At 42.7% G+C, this 11,049-nt stretch overlaps 1 protein-coding gene across 1 annotated transcript in view; it reads left to right on the forward strand.

The window, feature by feature from the left end:
* The window catches only part of LOC146679476 (uncharacterized), a 35,444-nt gene extending 29,910 nt beyond the window's left edge, over positions 1-5,534 (forward strand). Inside the window, exons 6-7 of the mRNA XM_085450205.1 lie at positions 4,504-4,550; positions 4,699-5,534. Of these exons, the coding sequence (XP_085306331.1) occupies positions 4,504-4,550; positions 4,699-5,240 (589 nt within the window). The 3' untranslated portion in view covers positions 5,241-5,534. The remainder of the gene's footprint in view (positions 1-4,503; positions 4,551-4,698) is intronic.
* The last annotated feature ends 5,515 nt before the right edge of the window (positions 5,535-11,049 follow it).

Genomic DNA, 11,049 nt, shown 5'->3' on the forward strand with positions numbered 1-11,049 from the left:
TACTACAAGGTCATTAAGATAAGATGGGGCCTGATTATTTAAGACCTTGTATGTGAGGAGCAGGATTTTGAATTCAATTCTGGATTTAACAGGAAGCCAATGAAGGGAAGCCAAAACAGGAGAAATATGCTCTCTCTTTCTAGTCCCTGTCAGGACTCTTGCTGCAGCATTTTGGATCAGCTGAAGGCTTTTCAGTGAGTTTTTTGGACATCCTGATAATAATGAATTACAGTCGTCCAGCCTGGAAGTAATAAATGCATGAACTAGTTTTTCAGCGTCACTCTGAGACAGGATATTTCTAATTTTAGAGATGTTGCACAAATGGAAGAAAGCAGTCTTACATATTTGTTTAATATGTGCGTTGAAGGACATGTCCTGGTCAAAAATGACTCCAAGGTTCCTCACAGCGTTACTGGAGGCCAAGGTAATGCCATCCAGAGTAAGAATCTGGTTAGATACCATATTTCTAAGATTTTCAGGGCCGAGTACAATAACCTCAGTTTTATCTGAATTAAGAAGCAGAAAGTTAGCGGCCATCCAGGTCTTTATGTCTTTAAGACATTCCTGCAGTTTAACTAATTGGTGTGTGTTATCTGGCTTCATGCACAGATAGAGCTGGGTGTCATCTGCATAGCAGTGTAAATGTATGCTATGTCTTCTAATGATACTGCCTAAGGGAAGCATGTATAATGTAAACAGAATTGGTCCTAGCACTGAACCCTGTGGAACTCCATAATTAACCTCAGTGTGTGAAGAGGACTCTCCATTTACATGCACAAACTGGAGTCTATTAGATAGATATGATACAAACCACTGCAGCGCAGTACTTGTAATACCTACAGCATGTTCTAATCGCTCTAATAGGATATTATGATCAACAGTATCGAACGCTGCACTGAGGTCTAGCAGGACAAGCACAGAGATGAGTCCACTGTCAGAGGCCATAAGAAGATCATTTGTAACCTTCACTAAAGCTGTTTCTGTGCTGTGCTGAGCTCTGAAACCTGACTGAAACTCTTCAAATAAACCATTCCTCTGCAGATGATCTGTTAGCTGTTTGACAACTACTCTTTCAAGGATTTTTGATATGAAAGGAAGGTTGGAGATTGGCCTATAATTAGCTAAGACTGCTGGGTCTAGAGATGGCTTTTTGAGTAAAGGTTTAACTACAGCCAGCTTGAAGGCCTGTGGTACATAGCCGATTATTAGAGATAGGTTGATCATATTTAAGATCGAAGAATTAATTAATGGCAGGACTTCTTTGAGCAGTTTTGTAGGAATGGGGTCTAAAAGACACGTTGATGGTTTGGAGGAAGTAATTATTGAAGTTAACTCAGAAAGATCAATTGGAGAAAAAGAGTCTAACTTAATATCAATGGTACTAAGAGTAGCTGTAGATAATATTACATCTGTGGGATGATTATTGGTAATTTTTTCTCTAATGATAAAAATTTTATTTGTGAAGAAGTTCATGAAGTCATTACTAGTTAACGTTAAAGGGATGGTTGGCTCAAAAGAGCTCTGACTTTTTGTCAGCCTGGCTACAGTGCTGAAGAGAAACCTGGGGTTGTTCTTATTTTCTTCAATCAGTGATGAATAGTAAGATGTTCTGGCTTTGCGGAGGGCTTTCTTATAAAGCAGCAAACTATTTCTCCAGGCTAAATGATGATCCTCTAGATTTGTGACACGCCATTTCCTCTCCAGATTACGAGTCATCTGCTTTAGGGTACGTGTTTCAGAATTATACCACGGAGTCAGGTACTTCTGATTTGAGGCCTTAGTTTTCACAGGAGCTACAGTATCCAGAGTCGTACGTAGTGAGGAGGTGAAATTATTAACAAGATAATCGACCTCTGTTGGGGTAGCGTTCAGATAGCTACTCTGCTCTGTGTTGGTACAGGGCATTGAAGATGATAACAGTGGGTGGATTATATTCTTAAACTTAGTTACAGTGCTTTCAGAAAGACATCTACTTTGATAAAGTCTACTCTTCACCGCTGTGTAATCAATTATTGTAAAAGTAAATGTTATCAGGAAATGATCAGACAGGAGAGGGTTTTCAGGAAACACTGTTAAATGTTCAGGTTCGATGCCATATGTTAAAACAAGATCTAGAGTGTGATTAAAGTGGTGGGTGGGTTCTTTTACATTTTGAGAGAAACCAATTGAGTCTAATAACAGATTAAATGCCATGTTGAAGCTGTCATTTTTAGCATCTACATGGATGTTAAAATCACCCACAATAATTATTTTATCTGAGCTCAGAACTAAATTAGATATAAAGTCTGAGAAATCAGACAGAAACTCTGTGTAAGGCCCAGGTGGACGATAGATGATAACAAGTAAGACTGGTTTCTGAGTTTCACAGCTGGGGTGGACAATGTTAAGCATCAGGTTTTCAAATGAATTAAAAGTCTGTCTTGGTCTTTCATTAATTAATAGGCTGGTGTGAAAAATTGCTGCCACACCGCCCCCTCGGCCTGTGCTTCGAGATTTCTGGTAGTTAGAATGACTCGGGGGTGTTGATTCATTTAAACTAACATAATCATCCTGCTGCAACCAGGTTTCTGTAAGGCAGAGTAAATCAATTTGTTGATCAATTATTAAGTCATGTACTAACAGAGACTTGGAGGAGAGAGACCTAATATTTAATAATCCACATTTCACTGTTTTACTCTTTGGTTCAGATGTGGATACTGTATTGTTCTTTCTTTGTGATTGTTTATGTTTAAGTTGTTTGTTGCTGGTTTTTAGTTTGTTTTTTGTCTTTTTGGAAGCTGACACAGTCTCTATGGAGATGGGTTTTTGGGGGGGTAGCAGGAGGAGAGAAGCTGCAGAGAAGCGTGTAAGACTGCAACTCTGCTTCCTGGTCCCAACTCTGGATAGTCATATTTTGGGGGGTTTAATAAATTTGTCCATATTTCTAGAAATGAGAGCTGCTCCATCCAAAGTGGGATGGATGCCGTCTCTCCTAACAAGACCAGGTTTCCTCCAGAAGGTTTGCCAATTATCTATGAAGCCCACATCGTTTCTGGGACACCACTCAGACAGCCAGCAATTTAAGGAGAACATGCGGCTAAACATGTCACTCCTGGTCTGATTGGGGAGGGGACCAGAGAAAACTACAGAGTCCGACATTGTTTTGGCAAAGTTGCACACCGATTCAATATTGATTTTAGTGACCTCCGATTGGCGTAACCGGGTGTCATTACTGCCGACGTGAATTATGATCTTACTGAATTTACGTTTACCCTTAGCCAGCAGTTTTAAATTTCCTTCAATGTCGCCTGCTCTGGCCCCTGGAAGACAATTGACTATGGTTGCCGGTGTCTCTAGCTTCACATGTCTGAGAACAGAATCGCCAATTACCAGAGTTTGACCCCCGGCGGGTGTGTCGCCGAGTGGGGAAAAACGGTTAGACACATGAACGGGTTGGTGGTGTACCTGGGGCTTCTGTTTAGGACTATGCTTCCTCCTCACCGTGACCCAGCCGCCCTCTTTCACAGCTGCTTGGGGTCTGCCGGGGAACAGCTAGCGGGGCCTACACACACAGACACACACACACACACACACACACGCACACACACACAGACACGCACACACACGCACACACACACAGACACACACACACACACAGACACACACACACACGCACACGCACACACGCACACGCACAGACACACACACACACACACACACACACACACACACACACAGACACACAGACACAGACACACACACACACACACACACACACACACACACACACACTATGCACAGACTGGTACTCTTTGTTCATACCTGTGTAAGACGTCATAATGAACTTGTGCATATTCATGTAAGCTCAATAAAGAGCAGTGTTACGAGGGAGCAGACGAGAGCGACTGAGGTCAAGTGAAGGAACGGCGCTGTCACAGTTCTCTCCCTCATCAATTGTCTGGTTCCAGCGGTGGGTCTGTGCTAGACGACCCATCACCAGCTTTTTCCACTGGTTACCAGTACGTGGTAGAATCCACTTCCAGATCTGGTTGTCTTTAAATCTGTGAATGGATTGGCTCCATCTTATCTCTCTTTAACAAAAGAATCCAAGTGGAGCCCTCAGGTCTGCAGATAAGCAGCTTCTGACCAGAACTAGACGTAAAAACAGAGGTGAGCTTTATCGATGGCTGCAGCCAAACTCTGGAACAGTCGCCCTTCACATCAGGTCGTCACCAACACTGGACATTTTTAAAAGCCGGTTGGAAACACATTTGTACTCTGTAGCTTTCAATCCTGACCAGTCTTTATAGTCATTACTGTGTATGTTTCCTATTTTCTCTCTACTCTGTGCAGCACTTTGGCTCAAGCTGTTTTTAAATGTGCTGATAAATAAATGTAGATTTCTTTGAATAAAACAGTGGAGCCGAGCTTTGAGCTCAGTGTGTAACAGTGTGTGTGTGAGAGCCATGTAATGTCCATGTGTGCATGCTGACTGTGCTGCTCTGACCCCCCTCCTCCTTTCAGGGTGGAGCCTGCTGGAGTCCGATGGTTGAGACCAGGTCTGAGGAAGTGTAAGTGTGTTTTTAATGGGATTCATGAAAACAAAGCAGCACACATTCAACCATCTTCATCATGTCAGGAGTCATCATCAAAGTGTCAATCAATGAACAGATGATGGATCAATAACTGCAGCTGGATTGTGTTTGTTCTCTCCATCAGATTCCTGTCAACTCACAATCGACACAAACACAGTGAACACAAAGCTCCAACTGTCTGACAACAACAGGAAGGTGACACATGTGAAGGAGGTTCAGTCATATCCTGATCATCCAGACAGATTTGATTACTGGAAACAGCTGCTGTGTAGAAATGGTCTGACTGGTCGCTGTTACTGGGAGGTCGAGTGGAGAGGAGACGTTTATATATCAGTGAGTTACAGAAGCATCAGAAGGAAAGGAGGCAGTTATGACTGTTTGTTTGGATACAATGATCAGTCCTGGAGTCTGATCTGCTCTGATGATGGTCCTGATTCTGTCTGTCACAATAACAGAGTAACACTCATCTCCTCCTCCTCCTCCTCCTCCTCCTCTGTCTCTAACAGAGCAGCAGTGTATGTGGACTGTCCTGCTGGCACTCTGTCCTTCTACAGAGTCTCCTCTGACACTCTGATCCACCTCCACACCTTCAACACCACATTCACTCAAACTCTTTATCCTGGGTTTAGTGTCTTGTCTCCTGGTTCCTCAGTGTCCCTGTGCTGAGTGGAGTGTAAAGAGTGTCTCCTGTTACAGAAACACTCTGACTGTTGAACAGATAGTTCAGTCTGTACATGTCTGTCTCTTTCACTCACAAACACGTTTTCAGATTCATGGATTCAATCAGTTGATGTTTGAAACTCTTCTAAATGATTCCTTGTAAACTTCTTCCTCTTCAGTCACAAACAAACAGGAAGTGATGTCACATGTGTTCCTGTCCACACAGCAGAATGAGTCTATTGCTGACAGTGATGTACAAACAGAGTGAGCATTTCTGAGGCCCAAAATAAACTGAGTAGTTCACTGAATGAACAATGGACTGTGAGCTCAGTTCCTTCATCATTAGTATGGATTATATATGTATATGTATTATATTAGTATCATATATATCAGGTGCTGCTGCTTTCAGTCATTGTGCAAATGTGCTGTTTGTAAGCTTGTAAAGCTGCAGTCAGCTGAGACTGAAGAAGTCACCTGATCAGTGAGCAAACGTTTCTGAAAACGTCCAGATGAACAGAATCAACCTTTTGGGATCAGCCAGCAATGCAGCATCATTGTTGTTCAGCTTCAGAGGTTTGCAGGAATGAACTGATGACCAGAAACAGCTGCAAAGTCCAAGAAAATACCAGCTGGAGTTCAGCTGCATTTGAAGAAGTCAAAGAAAAGTAAGGATGGCAAAGGGCGACGTTTTCTTCCAAAGAGCTGCAAACATGGTCGACGCCTCATTAGAAGAATCATCTGGACATTTGTGAGGAACTCTAACCAAGAAAGCAACGTCACACAGATCCAACAGACAGTTTCCATGACTGCAAGTGTTGAGTGGAAAAATGCTACATTGCATTATTGCATCCTCTCACCACAGGAGGCGCTGTTGGCACCACTGATTGCTGATCAGCTGTTCTCTGATGATCTGATTGATACTGTGAATAACGGGACTCACTGAACTCTGTGACACAGTGAAGATTACAGAGTTGAACTTCACCCTTTAAGACTGACCACAGAACCAAGTCCGCCAGAGCTTTTGTTATATTTTTACATGCTGTGGAGCCATTTGTGGGAGCATTTCAAGTTGCTATACATCAATACAACTGTTATAGCCCTAATTTTAATAATATGTGTGAGCGTTTATTAAATAATAATAATGATGATTTCCTCCTGATCTCATTTCCACAGCAGAGAAAACTGTGGTGTATATTGAGGTGGAGGGTGTGGTCTGTGGCTCAGGTGTAGAGTGAGGGTGGGGTGCACCACAGCAGCATGCTGGGACTGCTGAGGGTGGAGGAGGGAGTGATGATGACATCAGAGCTGCAGCACAGAGACCAGTGAACACACAGTCTGTTCATCTTTGCATAGATACAATATACAGCACAATATTGAATGACAGACACGCTGTGGGAGCTTCCACAGATACACTGACGTCAGCATCCAGAGTCCTCCTGCTGCTCCCCCCTCAGAGCCCCGTGATCAGCACCAACACATTCAGTTAGATGACAGAGTCCAGCTGCAGCTAGAATCAGCTCCCCTCTGTGAACAACAGCACAGCGTCAGTGTTTCACACTCAGTGAAAGGAGGAAACAGCAGAAGAACACCATGTGTGCTACGTTTCCCAGGACACACTACAAACTGCACAAATACAGAGCAGCACGTGGAAGGACCTGGAGCTGCATTTACAGAGCTGCAGACAGCGTGATGTCCTGTATGGACAGGTGGAAGGAACCAAGTCCTCAGCTGGAACACTCGTGTTTGTCCACAGACAGGAAACACAGCAGGAAACTTCCTCACAGAAGTGCAGCTCATGGATAACACACTTCCTGTCAGTCAGAATGAGGCTGCAGCCAAACACAGAAAGGTGTTTTTGTCCAGATGAGCCCAGAGAAGAAACACGAGTGTTCACAGACATCAGAAGCTCAGAGAGGTGAAACATGAGGTTGGAGTCCTCGTCAGCATCCAGAAGAGCTGCTGTGAAACCCTGAGTACTCATGACAGACTCTGATGGCACAAACACATCATGATTCAAACAGAAAGACAAACATGGAGCTCCTGATCCTCCTGCATGAGAACAAGCTGACATGAGCGCTGTGTCTGAGAGTGTCTCCCTGTCACAGTGACAATAACACAGCTGCTGCTCACAGTCATTAAACTGACCTGAGGTCAGCTGTGCTCCTTACATATGAACCATGTGACCTCACATCAGTGCTGTGGATGACTGTAGTCATAGAAGAGTAGAGCTGTAGCAGGTGGTGTGAGGAGGAGGTGGTGTATTGTAGTTAACGCAGTACTGAAACACTCCAGCAGAGGGCGCTGTTAAGTCCTTATTGTAACACAGTTACTGTGTGCAGTTAGACTTCATACATAATCTGCACTTATTTCCATCAGACATGCTGTCAGTAAATGATTGGTTTCTATTGATTCTACTTCCTGTTGACTCGTTTGATGACAGTGAAACAATCACAGCTGATTGTGTGATGATGTAAACTGTCACTGTTACATTCAGTGTGTGTGACATAATGTTAGTGCAGGCTGATAACAGCCTGGTTCTGTTAGAAACACATGAACGTGTCCATAGATCAGTGTGTGTTTAACATGAGAGCTTCAGCCCTGCTGATGTGTTAAATAAAGACATGCAGGAAAACTGATGAGACTCTGAAATAACTCTTTATATTTATAATGTAACTCTGCATCAAAAGAACAACAAAGGATCCCAGACAGGTTTCTGTGAACAAAGACCATTCTGATGTTTCTGTGTTTCTAACACTTTGACATTATTAGTAAACAGACTGCAGTGAGCAGCATTTATAAAGAGCTTCTATATAAAGATATGACAGCTGTTTGACAAGTTTATCACTCTGTGTTTGGACCTGATCAGTCCAGCTGTTTACTTGAAACATGTTCATTTACCTGTTCTGTTATATTCATGTTCTTGTCTCTGTTGAAAACACATTTTAATGTCCCTCAGATTTTTCTCCCAGATGAATAAATATAAAAATGACACAAACTGACTGCAGCTACTTTTTGTCCTTTCTGTCAAAAACCTTCATGTGACTCATGAGAGACACGTTTCAGCTGTTTGTGACAGATCAGAGGCCAACAAGTCATTTATAACACTTTCCATCATTGTTTAAAGTTCTCAGTGTTTCTGTGTTGCTGCGTATAGGATCTCCCAGCATCATCACTGTGCTGTCCAATCATTGTGTGCGAGGTTACCCTTATAGTGCGATGTGTGTTTGCACAAAGAGAAGCATGTGTGTCAAATATAAATAAGCTCAGAACAGAAACAGCTGCTCGTTTCTTCTGTTTAGAGTCAAGTTAGTGTTTTGTGTCTTTGTTTGAGGCCTGATGTCGAGCAGAGGTGTGTGTAACTGCACTGCTCTGTTATATGTGTGAAGTGTGTGCTTCTCTTCAGCATCATCTTTGTCACTGCTGATTCCTTTGTGTCATCATGTGTTGAGAAGAGAGAACAGTTATAACGGAGGAGCAAAAGGAAGCCCTGAAATCTGCATCAACAAGGAAGTGTTGGCTCACCAGTGATCCCAGCAGAGCCACTGGTTTGGCTCCAGTTGTTCTAGATTCAATGATGTTGTTGCTACAGATACATGTCAGCATCTTTATTGTAGTAAAGTCTTGTAATGTGAAGATAGAAACAAGGCAGCAAACAGCTCCATGATCTGATCTTAATGATGTTGTTTTTATTCCTGTCTGTCAGAACTGGATTGGAAACTATCAAAGGTCTAAAAACAGCCTCGACCCTCCCACAGAGCAAACTTTACACACGTCATCTTTCAGCTACAATCTTTGTTGCAGGGATCTTCTGCCAAACAAGGCTGAGAGAAGATTTCTTACAGCTGTCATGTTGATGCTGTTTCAGTCTTTGGGCAAACACACTCATATATTAGGGCTGATATCAGGGCTGCACAAGTTCTTTGTGTTTGTGATCATGAATAACAGAAGTGTGCCTGTTGAAGATCATGTTTCTACATTATTATATGTCCTGTTATTGTTCTGTGTTATATTCAGCTTTCAGCATCCTTTCCCAGCCCCCTGTTACACCATCCATACAAAGCCAATCTGACTGTGAGCCAATGTGTTTGTTTGTGTTGGATCAATAGATTTGACAGACTTGGTTCATCCAGAGGGAAACAGTCCAAATTCAGATCTAATGAAATGATGGAGGCTGTTTCCTACCACGGTGCTGATGTGTGACTAACAAGGCTCATGGTCTCCAGCAGACAAGCGCCTGGAATGAGGTGAGCTGAGTGTTGCTTTGGTGGGTCTGTGCCCACGTCATGCATCAGGATTCATGTTGGCAATAGTTCATATCTCTGTTCTTCAGCCTTCATCACAAAGCTGTGGAGGAAAAACAAACATCTAACAGGATGTGATGGATGCAAAGTCCACTGAGCTCTTTGTCATTTACAAACTTGTCCAACCAACAAGAGCACAGATCAAAAACACAGTGACAGTTACAGGATTTTGCCATATATGAGCATAGATTACCTTCATATAGATTTTCAATGCAGGCTTTTGGTGAGCCGCTGGGTTCTGTCTAATAATCATCTCAGCATTTTATAATAGAACAGCTCTTTATTAGCTCTGCATTTATTGTTATTGGACATGAAACAAGGAAGCTGTTTCTCATTGGATGTTAGTTTCATGTTCATCAGGATCATTTTCTAAAGAGCTGATATTGAGACCATTTACTGCACTGGCTGCACATCCTGTCTACATTTCTCTGTATGTGCTGTGTTTAGACTCACAGAGAAATGACTCAACCAGCTGTGTTTGACTCTATGAAAGGTCAGTATGTGTCTGCACACAGACTGTTGTGTTGGACTGTTATTCAGTTGTCTGCTGAATGTTTTCAAATGTCTGCATCTCAGCTGTGATGAGGCTGGGGGTCATGGGAGGCCACCGTAGCAGCCTCTTCAACATCATGACATCATCATAAATGCTGCTGGACTGTCTGATGGGCTGACGGTGAAAAAGCCGTCGGGAAGGAAACAGAAGACATTTCAGAGGCTGCAGCAGATTTCTTTGATTCGGGGCCTTTTTCAGCTTTATTGGACAGAGCAGTGAAGATAAGTGACAGCAAAGCAGAGAGAAAGGGGGCGTGGCCCGGGTCAAAGCCAGGCCAGCTGCTCTCCACCTCGTGGTCACCTGCTCATCCTAGTGAGCTCCACCAGCAGCCCTTTCACACACTTTACACTGTCAAACACTGTGTGTGGACCTCAGCTAACAACAGGCTACATTTAAGTCTGGACTACATGCTTTTATATTGTTTTTATTCCATCAGCAGCTCAACATCATGAGCAGCTTTGACATAAAGACATCAAACTCAAGCTGACTTTAAACTACTTTTAATACAGGGGCTCAAAAACAACAACATCTTTATTATATATCAGGACACAAAGTCATTTCATCTCAAAGGGAAACAGCTTTATTTGGAATAACCAGCACTATCAACTGGTTTGGGATCTCCACCAGTTTCATGTCTTTGCAGCTTCTCCAACAAAGTTCCTGTAAAATCAGCATGTTTGTCTTTATTGGTTTGATAGTGATTGATTATTCAGTCCCAATCTGCTGTCATCTAAAGAACAAAATGATGTTTCTATGAGTCACAAAGCTCCAGATGTTGTCGGCTTCACAAAGAAAACAAAGAACTTAAACACAAAGTGTTTGGAGCCAAAATGTTCCCAAGCTGCTCTTTTTGAAATGGCAGAGGTACAGTGGTGTCTAACAGCACACTGTGGAAGGCAAACATGTTATTGTTGGATGAAACTTCATGAATCCTTTGTAGATTTGAGCTGTTGGAGCCTTT

The sequence above is a fragment of the Copadichromis virginalis genome, unplaced genomic scaffold (assembly GCF_057382275.1).
Source record: "Copadichromis virginalis isolate Kocher_CV1m ecotype Utaka unplaced genomic scaffold, C_Virginalis_male_GT1.1 unmapped_scaffold_1, whole genome shotgun sequence".
NCBI lineage: Eukaryota > Metazoa > Chordata > Actinopteri > Cichliformes > Cichlidae > Copadichromis > Copadichromis virginalis.